The sequence below is a fragment of the Aethalodelphis obliquidens genome, unplaced genomic scaffold (assembly GCF_003676395.1).
Source record: "Aethalodelphis obliquidens isolate GAN/ISIS:26980383/991018 unplaced genomic scaffold, ASM367639v1 scaffold6, whole genome shotgun sequence".
In the NCBI taxonomy this organism is placed as follows: domain Eukaryota; kingdom Metazoa; phylum Chordata; class Mammalia; order Artiodactyla; family Delphinidae; genus Aethalodelphis; species Aethalodelphis obliquidens.
In genome coordinates, this window is record NW_020837950.1 from 42,923,322 (window position 1) to 42,949,408 (window position 26,087).

Genomic DNA, 26,087 nt, shown 5'->3' on the forward strand with positions numbered 1-26,087 from the left:
TTTGCATCGGCAGGCAGACTCTCAACCACTGCACCACCAGGGAAGCCCCTGAAATAACTGAATTTAAACTGTATGATTATGTTCCACCCAAGCCATGATTATTATTTCTCTCTATTCTTCAATCTAGCCTTCTACACAGTTCACTATGTCCTATGTCCCTAAGAATACCAGTGCCCTGTGAGAAGTTACCATGTACTTCTCTCAGGAAATACTCTTAAAACTCAGCTAGAGAAATGCTTTGTACTAAAAAGATTTCAAATTTTCCTGTATATCCTCTTTACTAATTTTTTGTCAAGTACTTTGCAGAATGCTCACCTCACAAAAGCTGAACACTGGATAATGTCAATGTTGAATTTCTATGAGGCCTGTGAATTAAATTTCCTAAAGTGAAAATTTACACCTGGATTTTATCATTAAACAAGTAACAGAAGAAACTAAAATCCTGTAGTTTTTAGTTAAAATGCCTTTTGTTTGCCAATTTCTGCTTTTCATGTAATTGTCCTGATATTATACAGTACCTCACAGGTTTCCCTTCTCGAAGCAAGTCTTCTAGACTCTGTTCACAGTGTTCAGCCACCACCACCAGTCTCTCTGAGTAAAAAAAAACACCAACTCCACTTTATATTTGATTAACACAATGTTTTAATAACAAAATAATATACCCCACTAAAGTTATTAACATACAGTACAAATGATATTTTAAAAGAGCTTTTCAAAGTCTACATTAACTACATAAAAATCAAATATGTAGAATAACAGGATAAATGTGTAATAAAACAACACATTAAATAACAATTTTTCATCTTGTGTTTTTCTCTAGAATTTCTCCCATATGCATCAGGAAAAACAGCTGGAAAAGTTTACCTTTGGCAAAAAGAAGTAATCCTTCTTCTGACACAGACTAGGAGAAGAAAAAGCTTGGATGAAGATATAAAGAAATTTTGAAGTGAAGGGGAAATTGGGAGCTAGGGACAAACTGTCTTGATGGTCTGGTTCAAATATAAGGTTTTTGAAACTGAGTTCAGAAATTTGAGAAAAGTAGAAATGTTCTGAATCATGACTATGGAGAAAGAACAGAAAATCAACTTGGGGTTACTTGTAACATCATGGGGCTTGCTGAGATTAGTAATAATATAAAATTTTGGTGGGCACAATCTATATCATGATGTAATTTTTATTTTCCAACAGATCAACTGTTTAGGAATAAGACAGCACAGTTTTGAAGGTCTATACATTTTTAATGTAATCATCAGGTACCTAGTGACTAACACGTTGTCTGACACAGCAGCAGATCAACAAACTCTTTTCCTTTTTAGATGAAAGAATGTCTTTCATTTGAAAATGAACATCGGCAAAGGTAGAAAACTGAGAGCAGAAGATGGGAAGGACTGATTCAAGGTATGGTCTTGCCTGCTGGGAGGAGAGATGAAGGACAATGGTACACAGGCAATCATGTGAGGTGTGGGGGCAGGATATTGTATGGGTCACATCTTGGAAGCTCAAACTGAGGTGGTGGCATTATATAGAATGATCTGAAACACAAAATTTAAAACTATAAATGAAAACTATCACTTTCAGAAAAAAACTCCAAGTGATCTAAACTTAAAGAAAATTAAATTTGAAAGAACATTTAATGAGGAGAAACAAAGGAAAAAAATAGGAAAGCAAGTTGAGATAAAAGTTCTAGTTCTTCAATTCAATAAAGAAAAGAGCATGCAAAGTTGAATGCCAAGCAATTTAGCACAACTGTGAAGTTCTAGAAGGAAAAAGTAAATAATATTGTCAGAAAACCAAAATGGGAAGCAGCATTCCTTTGTTTTCCCTCTTACCACATTTTGTCAATTTTCCTTACACCTATCTGGCTACCTCTCCTCAGTCTCCTCTGTAGACTGGTACCTCTTCTACCCAAATTTAAATGCTTCTAGTACCTCCACCTTTGATTCTGGGTCTTCAGACTGTGTTTTCTCCTTATTTACTTCCAAGGTTGAAAGACTCTTAAATTTTATCTCAAGCCCAGAACTCTCTTCTGAACTCCAGGCTTTTATAGCCAGTTTCTCACTTTAATATAAAAGTTACCTCAAACACAACAGGACTCAAACTGAATTTATATTTTGCTCCTTAAGCCTTTCCCTTTAGTACTGTTTCAGTAAATGGTACCACTATCCTGCCAGCTGCTCCAGCTACAAATTTAGGAGTAATCTCCCTTTCTCAAATCCAAAGAAAAAGCCCTGCTATTTCTATTTCCCATATGTTTCCAGAATCTGTAAAGTTTGCTCCATCTGCCACAATCTGGGTCCAATCCAACATCATCCCTCGTTAGATTACTACAACAATCTCTTAACTAATCTTCTCATATTAATTCTTATTCCCCCTCCGACATATTTTCATACTAAAACCTAAGCGATAATAATTAATAAATCTGAATATGTAACTCCCTGTCTAGCTTTATTTTTTGTTATTTTGTCTGTCACTCACCAACTTACAGTTACACTGGTCTTCCTTTCCCTTTCCTACCTTAAAATACTAGCACATGGATTCCCATTGTCTAAAATGATCTTCCTTGTTCCTCCTCCCAGTTAACTCCTATCATGAAACATAGTGGTTAAGAGCACAGACTATTCGGTCTGGGCTCAAATTTTAGGTTTAATACTCATTAGTTATGTGACCTTGGGGGAGTTTGCTAACCTCTCTATGCCAAGGTTTCCTCTTCCGTAAAACAACAGTACCTACCTCATAGAACTGTTGTGAGGTTGAAATGAGTTAATACATAATAAGAACCTGGCACATAAGAAGCCCTAAGAGTTAGCTATTATTATTATTCATTACTCAGTTAAATATGATTTCCTCCAGGAACACTTTCCTGGTCCCCCCAAATCAATTTACTCCTCCTATCATATAATCTATTCCACTATGTACTTTTCTTTTGTAGCACTTATTTCAACTCCTAAAGATCTGTAGACATTTTTATCTAATGCCTTTGTTCTCTACTAGATAATGCATTTCATGATAGCAGGAAGGATACTGGTCTTGTTTAAAATGCATCCCCAGTGTCTAGAATTATACCTCAAACATATAAGCATCTAATTAAAAAATACTTGTTAAATGAGTTAACTTGAGCAAAGGCTCAATGTAGCCATTAGAAATGAATGAGACTCACATAATGACAGTCATTGTCTAAACAGAAGTGTGTCCTGCATAGGAAAGTATATGCCTATGTTGTAAACTAGGCATAATAACACCACATTAGTACTGATTTTAATGTAAAACAAAACCATCAGAATATGTTAAAATGTGCATATCCCATTAATGAATAATTTTTAATTATATATTCATAAGTCTCCATATCTATGAAGGATTTTCAAAGTGTTTGGCATTAGCCTAAAATTTGTCAGGCTTAAAATGATTTAGGGAAAAAAAAATTATCAGGCTTCTTCAGGAAACTCCTTTAAAATACCATAAGCCAGAGTTTGCCAAAGCTTTAGGATATTATGGACCTTTAAAGTATTACTGTAAGACAGCAGAACCATAATCCTTGGCAGAATATCACAGATTCTCCCAGAGGTAACAGAGTGTATACCAAAACAATGTTTCCAATATGAACCAGTTTTTTCAAAATATCGTTAGAGAGTCTTCATTCTGAAACTCAGGGCCACTATTTGAAAATAACTTCTGTTTGTTACAAAATAATATATTTCACAGAGTAAAATATGACAGAAATATTTGAGAATCATAATGTGCCAAATATAAGTCAGCAATGTAGTGGCATTATTTATAAAAAACAAATGTGACACCAAGATGAACTTTAAAGAGTAGAACATACAAGAACCGTGAAATAATCTTTCTTCTAACAAATAGTTGATGAATGCCAAGTATAACTGTAGCGTACATACAGTTTGAACTGTATGTTTTAAGTCAATGCTAAGAAATGGAAGAGAGTACAGTATTAAGCAAGACAGATAATAAAGTAGTTGAATAAAAAGAGGGACTAAAACAGACTGAAAGATTAAAAGAAACTTTTTTAACTTAAAGAAAGAGGTAAATTGTAAATGCGTTAAAACATGAAAGGTTATTAGAATATAGTTACTGCATCATTCTTTTGTTATTCACATTAAAAACTGAGACTAGCTCATTACCTTTTAAAGAGAATCTCTAAATAAATATTTATACAGTAAAACTGATAAAGAAAAATTCTGTGCTTAAAAAACAGTATTGTTACTAGGTTACTGTGATTGTCAGTTTTACGAGTCAACATGGCTAGGCTATAGTCTCCGGTTATTAAAACACTAATCTAGGTGTTACTGTGAAGGCATTTAATAAATGAAATCTACAATTAGTTTACCTTAAGTAAGGAAGATTATCCTAGATAATCTGGGTGATCCTGATTCAATCAGTTATAAAGGCCTTAAGAGCAGAATAGACTCTTCTCTGGAGAAGAAACTCCACACTTGGACTGTGACTTCAGCTGTTGTCTAAAATTTCAGCTTGTCCTTGATGACCTGCCCTATGGATTTCAGATGAGTCTACCCAACCCCAAAATCACATAAACCAATTCCAAGCAATTAATCTATATCTGTGTAGCTATCTAGCTATCTATCTCCTACTGGTTTTGTTTCTTTGATGGGACTCTAAACTGATATAGACACTTAGGTTGAAATATATATGCAGCTAGAGATATAGAATACATTATTTTACAGGTTCTTAACAATTCTATTATTCTCTACATAAATTTCAAATCTATTAGTTAAAATAATTTTGTTCTTGATTTTCCCAGCAATAAACAAAAGATTTCTGGGTAACCAATACCAAATAAAATGGAATGTATTACCATTTATAATCCTTATTCTGCTTCTAAAACTGCTGAGATTTCAAGTTCAAAAGAAAAAATTAAGTTTGTTAACTTAAGTATTTTCATGCTTTATTGGCTTTTTTCTTTTAAAGATATTTTACTCAACTTCTCTTTAATAAATCAAGTGCACAAATTCTAATGTACACTGTTCTCGAGTTTAAATACATTATTCTGCTGAGCTAGCAAGAAACTAACATCATCTTGAATCAGTTTTGAATGATCCATAGGAAACACTGAGAGCCTGACTTCTGAGCTAACCTAACATGTAAAAACATAATGTTAGTAAAACAGACCACATGTCACACATTACTCCAAGTAAAAAGCGAAAGGTGGGGAGGTGGGGGACTAACAATGACAAACTGTGAGATATCTGTATAGTAAGAACAGAATAAAGGGGGGAAAGGAACCAAAATCAAAATTCTTTGAGGAGACAATTAAGTGGAGTCCAAACCAAAATCATGTGGTATTAAATCATCGAGAAATATGTGTTGTTCACTAAGGAGACTGTTGCGTAGAGCCTTTTCAAACTTTTCAAACTAAATTCAACTGAAATGACTGGGATGTTTTGGAACAAAAAGACCTTCACATCGACACTTATTCTAATTTATTTACACCTTATGATGCATACAACTTTTCAGGACAATGAACATTGCCAATAGTTAAAAAATAATCAAATTCCCTAACCTTTTGACAATCACTGATATTTTCATTCCAGGCAGCCAAACTTAAAATATATGAATTTTACACACATCCATGACCTGTGTGTCCCTAGAAGAAAGGGCTGCTGAGATCCAGGAGCAGGGAAAGCAGGGGAAACAGAGTAACCAGCAATATGGTGGATGGGCCTAAAGAGACTACCTAGATGTTGAGCTGGGTTCTACATTAAGAGAGTCTAACAGTGTCTAAGGAGATTAGTTCCTATCTCACATTTATAACTAAAAAGACGGTTCCTGGGCAGTTAGCAGTTGTGTTCCCCAAAGAGATAATGTCATAAGGTTTTTCCTAGTTTAGTGTTTACAGGGCCTCATTTAGATAGTGGGATGAAAAGAAGGAGCTCAAGAAGTATCTAGGACTACTGAGTCAATTATCCCATGAAAAGAAAGCCTAGGGAAAACTGGACAGAGGCAAGACCGCAGTCATATGAAGTGATGCTCCAAACAGGCTTCCAGACACAGTGGGAGGAAATAAAGGGCACTTCAGGATACAAGGATGAAGAAGTCCTAAGAACTGAGTAAAGTGGCAAGACTTTGGGAAGACAGGCATACTCCAAATTTGCAGATGTAAAACAGCAATACTAATTATGGTTACTTGCTACAGACGATAATGAGGGTCCACTATATTGCTAAGTTTGGAGTGATTTTGGAACTAGGTCAACCCCACAAGCGGAAATTCTTTAGAATTTGTAATTGGATTGGCGGGGTGGTGTTTGAGGCATTCAGGGATTGACCATATCTATCAAGTACTCGATTATATAAAAAGCCCCAAATGAGTTCTATAATTTAGTTAATGTCATTGAAGCCATTTATCAAATAAAAACGTTAGCAAAAGGTTTTTTGTTAGCTTGTTTTTAAACAACAAACTTGCCAGAAGTTACTTAATTGCTTTGTGCCTCAATTTCCTTATCTGTTTCTACCTCATTGTAAGGTTGTAAGCATTAAGTTAATTAAAATATGTAAAGCTTAGAATACTGCCTAATATATAATAAACACTCAATAAATATTAGCCATCAATAATATTTATTACAAAAAACATTTTCTACTCAGTCTAGAAAACTTTCAGAGCAACTATTTTTTAAGAGGCATAACCTTGAAAGTATCATTTAGCCTGTTTTTCAGCAAAACAATAAAGGAAATACAGTTTGCATTTTTTGAGCGTCTTTATTAATGTTAGGTTGAAACACCTGAAAATGCCATTTTTGTAGGAATAAAAACAGGGTAATATCAGCAAGTATATAGAGTTAACTTTCATAAATCATTTTGTTAGAAAAATTAAATATATTTCAGTGAGATACATTTAAAATAATTCTAAGAAATGGAACCTCAGCATGCAATTAAGCTTTCGAAAATAATTTTAAAATAATTAAAATATTGCTAACATAAGCACGTTCAAGGGGTGCTACAGATTGAACATTTGTGTCCCCCCCACCCACATCCATATGTTGACACCTAATCCTCAGTGTGATGGTGTTTGGGGGTGGGGCTTTGGGAGGTATGATCTTACAAAAGAGGCCTGAGAGAACACCCTTCCCACTCCCACCATGTGAGGTTACAGTGAGAAGACGGCTGTCAATGAAGAAGCGGGCCTCACCAGACATGGAATCTGCTGTGAGATTCCATGAGAGAATGGAATAAACCTTTCTTGTTTATAAGCCACTGTGAGAAATAAACCTTTCTTGTTTATAAGCCACTCGGTTTATGGTGTCTTATTTTAGCAGCCAGAATGGACTAAGATACAGGCTACGGAAGAAAAAAAGGCAGTAAACATCTTCCTGGTGAAACACTGACTTTTTAACCAATACAGTTCAACTTTTCCAAATGAAATCCTGTATGAAAAGACTAATGCAGCTCCAAAGAGGTAAAAAAATTAGTGACTCTCTTTTCATTTGAAGAAACTTAACCCAAATTATTACTTTCAATCATAAAATACACTCTCATAAACAATTCTAAAGTTTCTAACTTTAGAACTTTCATTTCCTTCTTAGAGAGGTGAAGAAATGCTTGAGAATAGGTGGCTTCCCTGAAAGGGAAAATTAAAAATCTTGATTCTCAGATCTAGGAAATATGAATCATTCAAATGTAGTAAGGAAAACTTAAATGATGCAGTTTGGCTAGAGTGAAAGATGAAGGCACTTGTACACACACATACTGATTACTTTATATGTTTACAATGTATATTATAACCTAACCAGGGTAACAGGGTAGAGAACACAAAATAGGAGACAACAACAGCAACTTACCATGCTTTCCCCGAGAAATATCCACATACTGGCACAGTCTGGGGTGCGTGATGGTCTTAAGGATTTGAAAGCGCCCTAAAATTTTGATGGAATTTGGTGTGAGAGGAAGCCCGTTGCTCCCACAAACATCATGTGGCAGAGCAGAGGCAAAGAAGGTAAAGGCACCCATTTCGGCATCCTTCAAGGGAAACATTTTTGGAGTCCTAGATCTTCCAAGATAACCTAGAAAAGGAGAGAAGTTTTTGATAGATCAACTAGACCTTAAGCCAGTGTTTTCTGACCTTAAACATGATAACTAATATAACTTGGAGGAAAATGCCAATCTGTACACTTTACAGTTAAAAAAAAAAAGTTAAAAAATTTCAAGACAATATCAAAGAGGAAAAACCACCCAATCATGAATTTATATTGCAGCTCTAAATCAAAATCAAAGATTTTCAATGGCATATAAAGGAAAGACAGAACATTCCCTCTACAAGGATGTCTGACAGTTCTAAGAGTTTAGAGGAAGTTTGTTATTGCATATTCATATCAGTAAGGCTCTTCTCTTTACCTAAAGCTTGAACAACCCACAGAGTTTCCTTTTTCAGAGTGAGGGGAGTCAGGAAAAAGGAAATAAGGATACCAACCAGAAACTTTAAATAATCAAGGACTCTATTAATAGTATAAAAATTAAACTAGATAACAGACAGCACTATAATGTTACTTAACTAATCAATTTTTGTTTCTGTACTAGGTGCTTTACAAGTGATGTTTTAATCCCCTCAATGATCTTGACAGATGTTATTGCCTCTAGGTTAGAAATAGATGTTCTATGTGTAGATCCTGAGGGGTCCTAGCAGCATAGATTCCAAAGCAAATGGTGTCCCAGAGTTTTATCATGGAGCAGCCTGAAGATTAAAAAACTTGCTCCAAAATCTGAATCACATTATGACAACCACAACAAAAAAGGTCCTCCAACAAAAAATATCTCTCTCACCCACGTGTCTCATGAAAAAGACATTCCATTGGTCAAGCATTGCATTCTTCTCTTCTCAGCTTTTACAATAAAAATCTGGAATTCTAAATCAAGTTAACAGACTGCTTTTCATATGCCTGCCCAGAAACCTCATTAAAACATTAAAAAGAACTGTTTTAAAATGTATAAACTCATAACAAGGAAGAGGACAGAAAAAGGCCTTGAGCTGATGAAAGACTTCAAGAAACTCCTGTAAAGCATTTTGCATATAGAAGAGTATTGTCACAAGAAACAGAAAGAAGGAAGCTACAACCTATGATACAGTCAAGAAGTTTTGCTCAGCCTCTTCAGTTCAGAGGCTTCAGATTCATAGAAGGCAGGAACAATGGTGAACAGCAGCAGTCATAAGAAGGTTTGAAATGATAAAGATAATTTGAAAGGCTGAAGAACAGAAGAGTCAACTCTGCCACCAGCCCCCCAGTATTGGCCAGTTATTTGTTTGTTTGTTTGGTTTTTCTTGTTGTTTTTTTGGTACGCGGGCCTCTCACTGTTGTGGCCTCTCCCGTTGCGGAGCACAGGCTCCGGACGCGCAGGCTCAGCGGCCATGGCTCACGGGCCCAGCCGCTCCACGGCATGTGGGATCTTCCCGGACCGGGGCATGAACCCGTGTCCCCTGCATCGCAGGCGGACTCTCAACCACTGCACCACCAGGGAAGCCCCTGGCCAGTTATTTATCCTCTAAGCAAAAGAAAAACAAAAAACAAAATGGTTCATCCCTAAAGGAATAAAATAAACTGTGTGAGAATTACAATAAATAGTTGGTATGAGCACCGTGGACAAAAGCAAACTCCTCTTAATTCTGGAATTTGTAAGACCCCAGTTAAGATCTGGCTGTCTACCAAGCCATCCTAAAACAGGGTATTCCAGTCAAAAAGCCTATCCACATACAAAATGCTCCCAGACAGTCTTCCTTAACTCTTAAATGAGGAACTGTCCAGGAATCATCAGATAGTTGAGGAAAGACTATAGCATAAAGGGCAAAAAATAAAATAAACCAAAAAAAAAAAATCTGCCCTGGATGCAACCAAAATAATTTATGAAAAAAAACCCCAAACCAAAACTAACTCTAATAAATTTAGAAAGTTTTGAGAAAATTTTGAGAAGATATTATACCAATTATATAAAAAAGGAGGTATGGAAAAACATATTTTATAAAAGAATGAAAAGGAATTGCCAACATATATGAGAAGATAAACCTCATTAATATTCAAGAAATTGTTCATTAAAATCACATGAGAATTTATACCTGTGAGACAGTAAAAATTAAGAAATCTGATAATACACAATGTTAGATTATGGAGAAACAGAGTGTAAATTGGTACAATGACTTTGGAAGACAGTTTGACACTATTTTGTTCCTGCAGAAACTCCTACACACATACACAAGCAGAAACCAAGAAAGATCAGGGTGGTATTGTTTCTATTATCTCTAAACTGGAAACAACTTAAATGTCCACACACAAGTGAATGGCTAAATAAACTGTGGTACATTCATTTGATGGAAGAACACACAGGATGGAAAACAAGCAAACTATAGCAACATTTAATAATATAGATGAATGCTAGAAATATAATGTTGAGCAGGAAAAAAAGTCACACAAAACTTATGCCAATATTCATAAAATTCAAAAACCATAAAAGCTAAATAATAAATAATTCAGGAATACTTACATATGAGGTAAGAATATATTCAAAACTTAAAGGAATTAAAAAGAAAACCTGAGGCTAGGGTTACCACTATATGAAAAACAGTCATAAGATTAGGGAATAACCCATAAGAAGCTTCAAAAATTTTGAGTAATATTCTTATTCTTAATTGGTGGGTTAAGGGTGTTCATATTATTATTATGCTCCATAATTCCCATATTCTATATTTCTATCTATTTATATATATGTGCTATATACAGTATATTTCATAAAAATTGAAAAAAATTTTAAATTTTAAAATGAAAAATATTTTTAAATACAATGAATTGATTTTCAACAAAGGCCAGTGAATTCAATAGGAAAAGGATAGTCTTTTTAACGAATGGTGCTAAAACAATACATCCACATGGGAAAAAATTAACCTCAACTCCTACTGCTACATCCACAAAAATCTGATATGGATTATAGACCTAAATGTAAAAGCTAAAACTGTAAGTCTTCTACAAAAAAAAACCCCCAAAAAAACACAGAATATTTTTGCAACCTTAGGATAGGCAAAGATTTCTGAAGCAGGATAAAAAAAAGCCATAAAAAATTAACTTTATAAAGTGGGCTTCATCAAAATTAAAAACATTGCACATCAAAAATCACATTTGAGAAAATAAAAATCCAAGCCAAAGTTAAGAAAAATATTATTTATATCTATATATAACATTTTTATCAAATAGATGTATATGTATTATATGTATGTTTGTATATATGATAATAGACTTAGAATATATAAAGAATGCCTACAACTCAATAATAAAAAGAAAAACAAAAATAGGTAAAAGTCTGAAACATGTATTTTTCACAAAGAAGGAATACAAATAGACAATAAGCACATGAAAAAGTTCTCAATATAATTAATCAGCAGGGAAGTGCAAATTAAAAGCATAACAATATACCATTTCACACCTACCAGAAAGGCTAAAATTGGAATGACTGGCAATACCAAGTGTTGAGAAAAATGTGGAACTGGAGCTGATACTCTGCTGCTGATGGTAGTGTTAAAATGACACAAGAACTTTGAAAAACTGTTTGGAAAACTGTCCTAAAGTTAAAAATACCCCTTATGACTCAGAAATTCCACTCCTACTCGGTACTTACCCGAGAAAACTTAAAATATTTGTCCATAAAAATACTTGTACAAGAATGTTCACAGAAGTTTTACTCATAACAGCCCCAAACTGGAAGCAATGTAAACATCATACAAGTGAACTGATAAACAAGTTGTAGCATATTCATCCAATGAAATGCTATTCAAAAGCAACAAAAAAGGAACAACCATGCCAAAATATGGATGTATCTCAAAAATATTATGTTGATGAAAGCAGTAGACACATAAGAGTGTATATCCTATGGCTCCATTTAAAGGTAGTTCTAGAACTACAGTTCTAAACTATAGTGATAAAAAAGAGAATTGTAGTGCCTTGGCTGGGTGGGTGTGGGGGGGGCGGGGACAGGATTGGAGAGGGAAACATAGGAACTTTCTGGAGTAGTCCAAATGTTTCACATCTTGATTAGGGTGGTGTTTGTCACTTTTGTTCACATGTATCAAAACTCCTCAAACGGATCACTTAAAATCAGTGTACTCTAATATATGTAAATTTCATCTCATTTAAAAAAAGAAAATGAAACAAAATTAAGAGAATATGAGAAAATAATAATTTTAAAAGTTAGTGCTTGGTACTTAAACATATGATTACCAAACTAGATAGAAGTGTTAGAAAATAAAATTGAGACAATTACTCAGAACATGAAGCAAATGGGCAAATAGATTAAAAAAAGCATAACAGAAAAGTTAACACACATAGTGAATCAACCCAAGAATTCAACAACCACCTTACAGGCATTTCAAAAAAAGGGAACAGGGAAAAATAAAAGAGAATAAATTACAAAAGATGGGAGAAAATTCCCCACAATTGAAGGGAAATATGTACCTTCAAATTAAAAAGGCTTCTAATTTCAAGGAGAATAAATGAAAGAAGACCCAAATGGAGACATTTATGCTAGCTCCATCAAATGAGTTAACTGCAAGGAGAATAAACTCAGACCAAGACATGCCATGACAAATTTTCAAAGCATCAAGCATAACTAAAAATTTAAATCATTTCAGAGAGAAAACAAATAGTTCAGGCATCAACAAATCAAGATCAGACACTCATTCTCATGAGCAACAACAGAAGTTAGAAGATGGTGAAGCCTTGAAAAGTTGGAAGAAACATAATTTTGTTTCTTTATCTAGCCAAACTATCATTCATAATAGCAAAATAATAATTTACAACTATGCAAACATTAAAAACTAAAATCACCATCCACATACCTTCATGAATAAGTTTCTTTAGGATGTATTCTAACAAAACAGAGGAGAAAACCAAATAATAAAAGACATGGAGTTAAGAAACAATGTATCTTACTCAAGAATTCAATGAATATAATCCAGTATAGAAGCTGCACCAAAGGACTAGAAAGTAATCTGTTCCAATTAAACAGAAGGGAATATCTTCAAGCAGAGTAAGGGAGGTTCTCATCCAAAGAATGAGAGGATGTGGTGAATAAAGCACATGCATCTTTTCCCTCACAGAAAGTGCAAAGTACTCTGTGAAAGTGAGGAGAGCCAAAAGCTACATAAGAAGTATATAATCCAAAAAATTAAGCACATTTAACTATGGCATAATTTTTGTTATTGGAGAGGAAGAAAGAGTAATCAGTTGGACGTTAATATTACAAATCTTCTTGTTAGAGTGGTACAAAGGTCATGAAATTAAAACATTGGGAAGGAAATGTGTAATAGCATATGTCTTGGCTCAGCATTGAAGATTATTTACAAAGCTATAATATTGTAACATTTTACTAGTTTTTAAACACATAAAGCAAAAAACAACTGCAGTTAAGAAATATACTGTAACTATTAATAACCTTGACAACGTACAAGTAAAGGTCCACCTAAGGGAAGGTGGGAATGGATGCAGTTTCTGTGGCGGTAAAGGAAGGTAGAGTCTCTACTTCCCTCATTTTACAAAATAAGGAGCCAAATATAAGTATTTTCAAAAGTTCATATGAAAAAAATTAAGTTTAAATATATTACTTAGAATTCTAAAATTAACCAATATGAAAACTAAAAATTGTGATAACGATTCAAAAATTTGTAGAAGAGGGCTTCCCTGGTGGCACAGTGGTTAAGAATCCACCTGCCAGTGCAGGGGACACGGGTTGGAGCGCTGGTTCGGGAAGAGCCCACATGCCGCGGAGCAACTAAGCCTGTGCGCCACAACTACTGAGCCTGCGTTCTAGAGCCCGTGTACCACAACTACTGAGCCCACGCGCCTAGAGCCCGTGCTCCCCAACAAGAGAAGCCACGGCAATGAGAAGCCCATGCACAGCAACGAAAACCCAGTGCAGCCAAAAACAAAACAAAACAAAAAAAACCCACAACATTGTAAATCAACTGTATTTCAATAAAAATTATTAAAAAAAAAATTGCGGTCGAGAGGTTGTGGATGTTGTGGCCTATCTTAAGAAGTCAATTAAAATAAAAAGAATTAGCAGTTTAACTTGTTCAACATACAGACCTAAAATTAGAAAAGGTTAAAAATTATTATCTCTGAAGTAACATAACTGAGGGTAGGAAGGAAGAGCCTGAGCTGTTGCATTTTATTAGGCAGTCCTTTTATACTATGCTATTCGATCTTCCATTAGATACTTCTGTCACTTAGACAACTAAAAATCAAATAACCAAATAAAGAAAATGCAAATAATTCAAAACGATAGAACAGTAGTTGGCGTTAAACATTTCATCAGTGTTCTGCTTCAACTACCTCTTAGATGGGTGCACATAAAGGTTTACACATAACAAATACACAGACAGATTTTTTTCCGCTTGGTGAGTGGAAGAAAGCCAGTGGAAAAAACAACTGAGGTGAGAGATTAGTTGAGGAAAAAAAAACAACATAAGGAGTTGGGTTTGAAAATTCATTCATTCAACAAATATCCTGAAGCTCCTATTTTAAGTCAGGTGTTTTTCCAGCTTCGGGGCCACCAGTGAACAGGACACAATATCCGCCCTCAAAGAACTTTAAGTGGAAATGCATCATAAAGGGAAAAAGGTAAAAAAATAGGGCAAAAGATGCATATTTCGTTACGAATAAAACAGTTTACACATTTCTTCAATGGGTTTCATTTATTTTATGTACTTTCCCGCAAAAAGTTGTTTTTCTGTCCCAAATAAAAACAGGGACAAGACGCCTTGAAAAGCAACCACTAACAATTCTAAAGAAACTTCCACTCGTTCACATTCTTTCACTGCACAAGTGAATGCCACATCTCGACAACTGACTAAGCCTTTGAAAACAAGAAACAAACCAAAGCAAGAGTTTAATCTATGTTGAGCAACGGGAGAGCCGATTCCAAATTCTCTGAAACTGTCAGGTGGAAGATCCTTTCTAAGAGCCGCCTGCAGTCCTCAAAGGACTCAGGTGTGTAGGGGGAAGGCGGGCTGTAGGTAGGGATGGAGACGGTACTCAGCAGCCAGCAGCTGCACCGGTGGTCTCTATCACTCACGGCGGAAATGCGAGGCCGCTCGCTGCACCTGACCTTCCTCTACCTCCCACCAGCCCCGACCACTACGACACAGAAAACTGGGAAACCCAAATACCTGCCTCTGGGTCTGGGGACGCAGGCGGACACAAAGACAAGGGGATGGAGCTCCTACACAGGGCCCCAAAGCTGTCGCTGGAGCTGGTGTTGCCGCTATTGCTTAGTGCACCAGACCCTGCATTTCAGGTGCTTCTACAAGAGGCTGCTCCTGGAGCGCCGGGAGCTCAGAGATTGCCCTTTGCCCGCCAGCTTAAGTCAGCCGGAGTTGACTGCCTCGCCTCCGGCCAGGAGAGCGACCCCAGCGCTCTCCGCTGACAGCTCCCAGCTCTCCCCTCGACCACCCTCAGCTCGGCCTTTTCCTCTGACCTCACAGCGTCCGCGACGGAACTCTAAAGAAAGACCCCGACGTCCGGCGTCTTGCCTCTCGCCCAACCTGGCGACAAAATACAGAGACCGAGGAAGAGGTGTGGAATGGTTGGCGTTATTGGCTGAAGGAATGGACGACGGGGAGTGTGGTGTGGCAGCGCACGGGAAGGGGGCCACTGAATTTGAAGAAGAATCTGTGGACCGCTCAGGCGTTTAGCGAGGACACCTCATTGGGTCCTTTCTTGCTGCCTTCGTGAGCGGGAGGCTGTCCTTACCGGCTCTGGGCCGAGACGGCCGAGGTTCCGCCTGTTCACCGATACATGTGAGTGTCGTCCGCAGAGGGTCCCGGGGTACGGGGATTGCGAACATAAGAGTCCCCTGTCCCTTAGTGGCCTTCGGATAATAGGACCTGGCCTGCGGGGAAGTCGGCCCACAGCAGCGCCAATCTTGGCATGAGGAAGTAGGGAACAGCTTGGGACCTTTTGAAGGAGCCAAGTTTGAGAAATGGGATGCGGGGCCGAGGGGAAGGATGTTACTGGAAAAGATATATGCACAAACATGTTTATTTTTGCATGTGTGAGAGACCCGGGAGGCGGTGACAGGAATTCGTTTATTCCGCAAGTAGTTATTCAGCGCACACCATGTTCTAAACACTGTTTTAGGCATCGGTAAAAAGCAATGAACAAAACAGACAAAAATTCCTGTCTCCCTGTAGTTCACATTTTATTGAACATACATACTAAACAAAGTTAAGAAAAGCATGCCGTATCTTAGGTCGTAATGACTGCTGAAAACAAAAATAGTGAAGCCGGGAAGGAGGATATAGGTTGAAATTTTAGTATGGCCAAGGAAGGTCTCACTGAAAAGATCACTCTTCAGTCAAGAGCTGACAGAAGCAAGAGAGTTAATCGTTAGGCTGTTTTGGGGAGGTGCAGTCAGGCAGACGGACCAGACATTGCAAAAGCCATCAGTCAGGAACTCTCCTGAACAGCAAGGAAGCCTGTAGGTCAGAGTTGAGTGAAGCAACTAAAGCTGGAGAAAGAATCAGAGATCCGGAACAGGTCATGAAGGATCTTGAGGGCGTCTAACCCATTGGAGGGTTTTGAGCAGTGGAGTACTTACTTCCTTTTTAAAAGAATCTCTCTAGTTGCTCTCAAGAATAGACTGGAGGGAATGAGGTGGAAGAAACACCAGTTAGGAGGCTTTTACATAAATCCAGAGGAGATATGATAGTGGCTTGACTAAGGGTGGTAAGAAATGACCTGTCAGATTCTTAGTGCTCTTAATTTAGGTATGCAAGAATTTTAATGGATGGCCAGTTAATTTTCTTTAATTAGGTTTTGGAAACACTTTTAAAATGACTTGTATTGTGAGGTTAGGAGTAACAAACACGAGTTAAAATCATGGCTTTACCATTTAATATTTGAATGGATTTAGACAAGTCACATAATTTCTCTGAGTTTATCTATAACCTTATTGTCTCACAAGGTTATAAAGATTAAATGACAATGTATGTAATGTGCCAGGCTCATTAAAGTAGTGGCTACTGTTATTAACTGTGTTTTTGGTTAAGAAATGGAAGAAAGATAGTGGTGAGTACATCTGTGGGTGGAAAGGTTTGGTTAAATCCTATTGGGGAAAATCTGAGCCCGCTAAAACATGACCTTGTTTGGTAAGTGGGCCATGGGAGACCTAGACATACCCCTTTTAAAATTTTATACATATGTCACTGGACAAAAAGGTTTTCTGTGTTAATGTCCGTAGTATCTGAAACACATGGACTGTCTTCTCTTAGCCATACCCTCATAGCCATCCCTTAAGCCCTCCAGGATCCCCAGTGTCCTCATTAGTAAACGAAAGAAGGCTCTCTGGTGAGTAGAGAAAAACAATCAAGCATAAATACAAATTTCCAGTTATAAAATGAATAAGCCATGGGGATGTAATGTACAGCATGGTGACTATAGTTAATAATACTGTTTTGCATATTAGAAAATAGCTAGGAGACTGGATCTTGATGGTTCTCATCACAAGAAAAAAATTGTAGCTATGTATGGTAAAGGATGTTAACTGGACTATTGTAGTGTTCATCTTGCAACCCAATCAAAAAATGGGCAGAAGATCTAAATAGACATTTCTCCAAAGAAGACATGCAGATGGCTGAGAGACACATGAAAAGATGCTCAGTGTCGCTAATTATTAGAGAAATGCAAATAAAAACTACAGTGAGGTATCACCTCACACTAGTTCGAATGGCCATCATCAAAAAGTCTACAAATAATAAATGCTGGAGAGGGTGTGGAGGAAAGGGAACCCTTTTGCACTGTTGGTGGGAATGTAAATTGGTACAGCTGCTATGGAGAACAGTATGGAGGTTCCTTAAAAAACTAAAAATAGAGCTACAGTATGATCCTGCAGTCCTACTTCTGGGAATATATGTGGAGAAAACTATAATTCAAAAAGATACATGCACCCCGGTGTTTACTGAAGCATTATTTACAGTAGGCAACACATGGAAGCAACTTAAATATCCATCAAGAGATGAATGGATAGAGAAAATGTGGTGTATATATATACATACACACACACACACAATGGAATATTACTCAGCCATAAAAAGAATGAAATAATGCCATTTGTAGTAACATGGATGGACCTAGAGATTATCATATGAAATGAAGTCAGACAGAGAAAGACAAGTATATGATATCACTTATATGTGGAATCTAAAAATGAACTTACTTACAAAACAGAAACAGACTCACAGACATAGAAAACAAACTTATGGTTACCAAAGGGGAAAAGTATGTGGTGGGGGGGTAAATTAGGAATTTGGGAGTAACTTATACGCACTACTATATGTAAAACAGATAAATAACAAGGACCTACTGTATAGCATGGGGAACTATACTCAATATTTTGTAACAACCTATATGGGAAAAGAATCTGGAAAAGTATGTATATATGAATTACTTTGCTGCACACCTGAAACTAACACAACATTGTAAATTAACTATACTTCAATAATAAAAAAAAAAGAAAGTCACACAGCTAATAAGTGGCATAGCTGGCATTTGAATTCATTCCCTGATCACATGCTTAGAATAAAAACAAAAAGAATAAAATGAACTTTCACAAAAAGCATAGTTTTATATCTTTCTGTGTTTTGACAAATATTTCTCAAAATGTTTAATTTTTTAATTTACCTGTTTAAAAATTCTGACTTTTGACACATTTTAAATCCTAGCAGGAGTTTTAACCTAGAGCTGCATTGTGTAGAACTGTAATAAATGTTCTTAGAGTGGGGTAGCTTGGTGATTAGATTACAAAACAAATGGAGGAAAGAAGTTTGGAAGGTAAGAATAGGGGTGGTGGTAGAAGAGAGAAAAAAGTGATTAAAATTACTGTAGTTCACTAGTTCTGAGAGACATATTTTTCTCATATTTATAGCTCTGAAATAGTGGGGTATTCAAAGTTTTAAACTCATTATAGACTAAATAGCAGCTGTGACATCGTTGTCACTGCCCAACTTACGCAAACTTGGTTATAACTGATAATATTGTCATTAGTTCAGTTGAGTTGTGTACTGTTGGTGCATAGTTGTTGAGTTTAATCTCTTAAGTATCCTTTAAAAGATCATTTAGCACTTAAATAAAAAGTTACTGTGTTTGCAGAAATACATGGAAGAAATAAATTAGGAGTTTGGGATTAACATATATACACTACTATATATAAAATATGTAAATAAGGACCTACTATATAGCACAAGGAAATATACTCAGTGTCTTGTAATAACCTGTACTGTAAAAACTCTGAAAAGGGAAATATATATATAAAACAATCACTTTGCTATATACTTGAAACTAACACAACATTGTAAATTAACTATACTTCAGTTTTCAAAAAAGAAATTCATGGAAACACAAGAGTGATATAAGATAAAAATAAGGATAAATTCAAAACAGGTATTTCAATACATAATACAGGATGTGACTAAGTGTAAGAGAACATTAGGTCAGTTAAATCAGCTGTGGTTTTTTTCCTTAATGGTACCCAAAATAATGCAGCATCTTATGATTGGAGTCATTTTACAATTGATGGTATCTTATATATGATGAAATACAATACTTAGAGTGTCTAAGGAGAATATAAATTTTTACCGAATTGCAATTATGAAACAGTGAAATCAGATATTTTGAGAAAGAGAATCACTTCCAAATTTTTGTGGAGTTCTCTGTACTATAAAGTAAAAATGAAAGTCTGCACTTAAAACTTCCATTTCAAAGCAATAGTTTATGTTTGGTTCCTAACATTGAGAGCCCAGGGTAGGGGATTTGTTAATTTTTAAAAAGTACTGGCAATTTCAAAATCAGTGGGGAAGACTACTGTAGAGATTGCTGAGGTAAAGGGAAGTCATTTAGAAATGATAGGAATCTCTGAAGTAATCTTTTATGTGTGTGTTTTAATGATTCAGATCTAGTCTAAATTCATGTATTTGCTAAAACCACCTGATTTTATGATTAGTGGCATCTTACAGTAGCTTTGTAGGTTTGATGAAATATGGTGATTATGTTGAGAAGAACAGAATTAATGTGAAAGGGCAGAATAATTTAGATAATACTTTTCAAAAGCTTTTTATCATAAAAAATGTTTATTTTTTTAAATTTAGTGTAGGAAAAAGAAAAAAAAGTCTTGACTCTTACTATCCAACTACAGTTAACATACTCAGTGTACTGTTTTCCTGTCAATGTTTTAGATTTGTAATTACTGTGCATGCGATTAAATATTATATCTATTTTAATCACATAATCTTTTTTTTAAAATTTTGATGCAGACTAAGCCAGAATTCCCAAACTGTTTTAGAAAATACTAGTTCAAATAAATGTTAATTAGGTGTTCCTTGCTTAGTATTCCATGGCTAAATACTTTGGGAAATGCTTCATTACAGAAATTATAGCTTGGGCATTAAAAGAAATAACTCCAGAATCAGACAGACCTAAGTTTCAATCATTTACTAACTAGCCACATTAATCGGCAAATTAATTTTAAGTCAAGTTTTCTTCTCTGTATAATGGAGATAATTACTGTATTTGTAGATGATCTGTGTAAAGCATTTAGCCAGCCCACAATAAATGCTCTTCAAATGTTACCTATTATTATTAACTTTATCATCTGTGAGAAACCCTTTATGTGTTAGCATATTAAAAGTTCGGAGGACGGGGTTCCCTGGTGGCACAGTGGTTGAGAGTCCGCCTGCCGATGCAGGGGACATGGGTTTGTGCCCCGGTTCGGGAAGATCCCACATGCCGCGGAGCAACTGGGCCCATGAGCCATGGCCGCTGAGCCTGTGCATCTGGAGCCTGTTCTCCACAATGGGAGAGGCCACAACAGTGAGAGGTCTGCATACCCCTCCACCAAAAAAAAAGTTCGGAGGAGACTAAGGAAACTTCTGAAGTTTTGAAATCCAGCAGGTACTCAATGTAAAATTGAAAATCACTGGAGCAATTGGCACAGAGTAGTGAAATGAGCGCTGGATTGAATGGCAAAACATTTTTCTGAGCTTTAAGCAATGATGTTGTCAAGCTAACAGTGTTGCCCTAAACATAACCTCTTTTAAAAAATTTTCTCCAGTTTTCTGTGTGTCTCCCATTTGTCTAAAGTGTAGTGAGTACAAGGAACATGTTTAATCTTGCTTCCTACTATAAATCTGGCGCATACTCAAAATCAGGGACCATAAGTAAAATTTGGGTCATGAATGTGTTATTTATAGGGACCTGGCTAGTAACATAAATGGCAAACAGGGAATGGTGGGTGAAGTCTGTTTTGCCTTGCTTAAAGGCATTCACATTCAGTTGTTTCAAATACTGATCTGTTTGGTGACCATTTATAATCCCTAGAAGAGACTAGAGTTCAGGATCAAACCATTGAGAACATCAGCATTAAAGGGATAAGAAAAAGGAGATGCTGAGGAAGTAGGTGAAATCAGGTGAAAGTATCCTCATTTTATAAATTAAGAACATGAAGCATAGAGAAGTTAAGTACCTTTACCAAGTTTGTCACACAGCTGGTAGTATGTGATTCAACCAAGATTTGTTGGCTGTAAATGCTTTTTTCAAAAAAAACTATGCTCTCCTACCTGTGGTAGCAATCATTATCTGCATACTACTAGAAAACATTGACATAAACTTATGCATCCTACTTGTATTTTTGAAAAGTTTAAATGACAGTTAATCAACAAGTACTAGAAAACCTGTTTCCAGAGCTTCTAATTCTAAAATCAATAAATAGTTCTTAATATTTGAGAACAGGTTTGTCAACACATAGACCTGATTAGAAATTAATCCAGAGGCAGAGTCAAGATGGCTATGTGGGAAGACACGGAGTTAGCGTCTCCCCACAACTAGGGTGCCTGCCAGCCGCTGGTGGGGACCTCTGATGCCCAAGAAGATGGGAGGAACCCCAAAGTGAACCAGTAGGATGTAGGGGGACTGAGAGGGGAGGAGAACTGGAGGGCAGACAGAATCGGCACCCCTGAGGCCGGAGAGATCAGGAGAGGCAGGTGGGAGGGGCCCTCTGGGAGGAGTGGAGGGCGATTGCCCCATCCACTCTGGCATGGGGAGCCTGCTGAGCTCCCAGGCCAGCCCCTGCCCACCAAACCCCCATCTAGGCCGCGTGGGTCCTTGGGGGCATAGGAGGGAGGCTAGGGAGATCAGGAGAGGCAGGCGGGAGGGGCCATCCAGGATGAGTGGGAGAGGAGCAGAGGGCAATTGCCGTGCCCACTCGAGCCTGGGGAGCCTGCTGAGCTCCCAGGGTGATCCCCTGCCCTCCAAAGCCCCCTCCAGGTCATGTGGGTCCTTGGGGGCATAGGAAGGAGGCTTAGGGGAGAACAGGAGAGGCAGGTGGGAGGGGCCCTCCCAGACTGGAGGAGCAGGAGAGGAGAGGAGGGCACTGTCCCCACTCACTCGAGCCCATGAAGCCTGCTGGGTTCCGAGGTGAGGTCCCCTGCCCTCTTGAGACCAGGGTTCGGGGGGCACATCTGGGCCCCTTCTGTTCCTTGAGCCTAAGCCCAAACCCCACAGCCCCCAGAGCCTTTTCCAGCCCTGTGGGTCCTGAGAATTGGCCCCGCCTACCACCCAAACCTCACCCTTTCATAGGTCCCACAGTCCACAGCCAAGGCCTTTGCCCCCTGTATTTCTTTTTTTTCTTTTCCCTCCTCTTTTTTAGTATTGTGATACTGATAAACCTTCCAGTTCTTGATTCATCTACATTTTTTTTTATATTCTTCCTAACATATCTGTTAGTTTCCTAGTCTGATTTTATTTTTTACTTTGTTATTGTGTTTTTTGTTTCTTTTTTTCTGCCACACCAGGCAGCTTGCAGGATCTTGGTTCATGAGCCCGGGGTTGGGCTCAAGCTCCTGAGGTGGGAGCTCTGAGTCCAAACCACTGGACTAACAGAACCTCAGACCCCAGGGAATATTCGTCAGAGTGAGGTCTCACAGAATTCCTCATCTCAGCACCAAGACCCAGCTCTGCCCAATAGCCTAAAAACCCCACTATTAAAAGTCTCAGGCCAAACAACCAGTAAAACAGGAACATAATCCCACTTATTAAACAACAACAAAAAAGATGAGATGACAAAAAATATGTCACAGATGAAGGAGCAAGGTAAAAACCTACAGAAGATGAAATAAATGAAGAGGAAACAGGCAATCTACCTGGAAAAGAATTCAGAGTAATAATAGTAAAGAAGATCCAGAATCTTGGAAATAGAATGGAGGCACGGATTGAGAAAACACAAGAAATGTTTAACAAAGATCTAGAACAACTAAAGAGCAAACAGAAAGAACATAATAACTGAAATGAAAAATACACTAGAAGGAATCAATATCAGAAAAACTGAGGCAGAATAACGAATAAGTGAGCTGGAAGACAAAATGGTGGAAATAACTGCTGAGGGGCAGAATAAAGAAAAAAATGCAAAGAATTGAAGACAATCTCAGAGACCTCTGGGACAACACCACATTCGAATTATAGGGGTCGCAGAAGAAGAAGAGAAAAATAAAGGGTGTAATATTTGAAGAGATTATAGTTGAAAACTTCCCTAAGATGGGAAAGGAAATAGTCACCCAATTCCAGGAAGCACAGAGAGTCCCATACAGGATAAACCCTAGGAAAAACACACCAAGACACATATTAATCAAACTAACAAAAATTAAATTCAAAGAAAAAATATTAAAAGCAGCAAGGGAAAAACAGAAAATAACATACAAAGGAATCCCTGTAAGGTTATCAGCTCATTTTTCAGCAGAAACTGCAGGCCAAAAGGGACTGGCAGGATGTACTTAAAGTGATGAAAGAGAAAAACCTACAACCAAGATTACTCTACCCTGCAAGGATCCCATTCACATTCGATGGAGAAGTCAAAAGCTTTTCAGACAAGCAAAAGCTAAGAGAATTCCGCACCGCAAACCAGCTTTACAACAAATGCTAAGAAACTTCTCTCAGAGAGAAACACAAGAAAAAGACCCACAAAAACAAACCCAAAACAATTAAGAAAATGGTAATAGGAGCATACATATCGATAATAACCTTGAATGTAAATGGATTAAATGCCCCAACCAAAAGACAAAGACTGGATGAATGGATACAAAAACAAGACCCATCTATATGCTGTCTACAAGAGACCCACTTCAGACCTAGGGACACATACAGACTGAAAGTGAGGGGATGGAAAAAGATATTCCATGCAAATGGAAATCAAAAGAAAGCTGGAGTATCTATACTCATATCAGATAAAATAGACTTTAAAATAAACAATGTTACAAGAGACAAGGAAGGACACTACATAATGATCAAGGGATCAATCCAAGAAGATATAACAATTATATAAGCACCCAACATAGGAGCAGCTCAATACATAAGGCAACTGCTAACAGCTATAAAAGAGGAAATTGACAGTAACACAGTAATAGTGGGGGACGTTAACACCTCACTTACAGCAATGGACACAACATCCAAAATGAAAATAAGGAAACACAAGCTTCAAATGACACAATAGACCAGATAGATTTAATTGATATTTATAGAACATTCCAACCCAAAACAGCAGATAACACTTTTTTCTCAAGTGCACATGGAACATTCTCCAGGATAAATAACATCTTGTGTCACAAATCAAGCCACAGTAAATTTAAGAAAATTGAAATCATATCAAGCATCTTTTCTGACCACAATGCTATGAGATTAGAAATGAATTACAGGGCAAACAACATAAAAAACACAAACACATGGAGGCTAAACAATACATTACTAAATAACCAAGAGATCACTGAAGAAATTAAAGAGGAAATCAAAAAATACCTAGAGACAAATAACAATGAACCCATGACGATCCAAAACCTATGGATGCAGCAAAAGCAGTTCTAAGGGAAGTTTATAGCTATACAAGTCTACCTCAAGAAACAAGAAATATCTCAAATAAACAATCTAACGTTACACCTAGAGGAACTAGAGAATGAAGAGCAAGCAAAACCCAAGGTTAGAAGAAGAAAAAAAATCATAAAGATCAGAGCAGAAATAAATGCAATAGAAACAAGGTAAAAAGTGGCAAAGATCAATAAAACTAAAAGCTGGTTGTTTGAGATAATAAAATTGATAAACCATTAGCCAGACTCATCAAGAAAAAGGAGAGGACTCAAATCAATAAAATTAGAAATGAAACAGGAGAAGTTACAACAGACACCGCAGAGATACAAAGCATCCTAAGAGACTACTACAAGCAACATTATGCCAATAAAATGGACAACCTGGAAGAAATGGACAAATTCTTAGAAAGGTGTAACCTTTCAAGACTGAACCAGGAAGTAATAGAAAATATGAACAGACCAATCACAAGTAATGAAATTGAAACTGTGATTAAAAATATTCCAACAAACAAAAGTCCAGGACCAGATGGCTTGACAGGTGAATTCTATCAAACATTTACAGAAGAGCTAACACCCATCCTTCTCAAACTCTTCCAAAAATTGCAGAGGAAGGAACATTCCCAAACTCATTCTATGAGGCCACCATCACCCTGATACCAAAACCAGACAAAGATACTACACAAAAATTATAGACCAATATCACTGATGAATATAGATGCAAAAAACCTCAACAAAATACTAGCAAACAGAATCCAACAACACATTAAAAGGATCATACACCATGATCAAGTGGAATTTATCCCAGGGATGCAAGGATTCTTCATAATATGTAAATCAATCAATGTGATACACCATATTAACAAACTGAAGAATAAAAACCATATGATCATCTCAATAGATGCAGAAAAAGCTTTTTTTTTTTTTTTAACATCTTTATTGGGGTATAATTGCTTTACAATGGTGTGTTAGTTTCTGCTTTATAACAAAGTGAATCAGTTATACATATACATATGTTCCCATATCTCTTCCCTCTTGCGTCTCCCTCCCTCCCACCCTCCCTATCCCACCCCTCCAGGCTGTCACAAAGCACCAAGCCAATATCCCTGTGCCATGCGGCTGCTTCCCACTAGCTATCTACCTTACTACGTTTGTTAGTGTGTATATGTCCATGACTCTCTCTCGCCCCGTCACA

The 26,087-nt window shown here is 36.9% G+C and overlaps 2 protein-coding genes across 6 annotated transcripts in view; one reads left to right on the top strand and one right to left on the bottom strand.

Moving 5' to 3' along the window:
- The window catches only part of TBCK (TBC1 domain containing kinase), a 236,088-nt gene extending 220,597 nt beyond the window's left edge, over positions 1-15,491 (bottom strand). Inside the window, exons 1-3 of one of the 5 annotated variants that reach the window (XR_003432228.1) lie at positions 15,168-15,469; positions 7,803-8,024; positions 519-591 (exon numbers count right to left, since the gene is read on the bottom strand). Coding sequence is in view for 3 of the 5 variants with exons in the window: in XM_027103446.1 (XP_026959247.1) it covers positions 519-591; positions 7,803-7,995 (266 nt within the window). In the remaining 2 variants the exon portion in view is untranslated. Of the gene's footprint in view, positions 1-518; positions 592-7,802; positions 8,025-15,163 lie in introns of all 5 variants that reach the window. The other 4 variants (XR_003432229.1, XM_027103446.1, XM_027103447.1 and 1 more) reach the window with 4 other exon arrangements.
- Positions 15,492-15,672: 181 nt separating this feature from the next.
- AIMP1 (aminoacyl tRNA synthetase complex interacting multifunctional protein 1) overlaps positions 15,673-26,087 on the top strand; it is a 39,033-nt gene continuing 28,618 nt past the window's right edge. Inside the window, exon 1 of the mRNA XM_027103450.1 lies at positions 15,673-15,793. Within this exon, the coding sequence (XP_026959251.1) occupies positions 15,792-15,793 (2 nt within the window). The 5' untranslated portion in view covers positions 15,673-15,791. The remainder of the gene's footprint in view (positions 15,794-26,087) is intronic.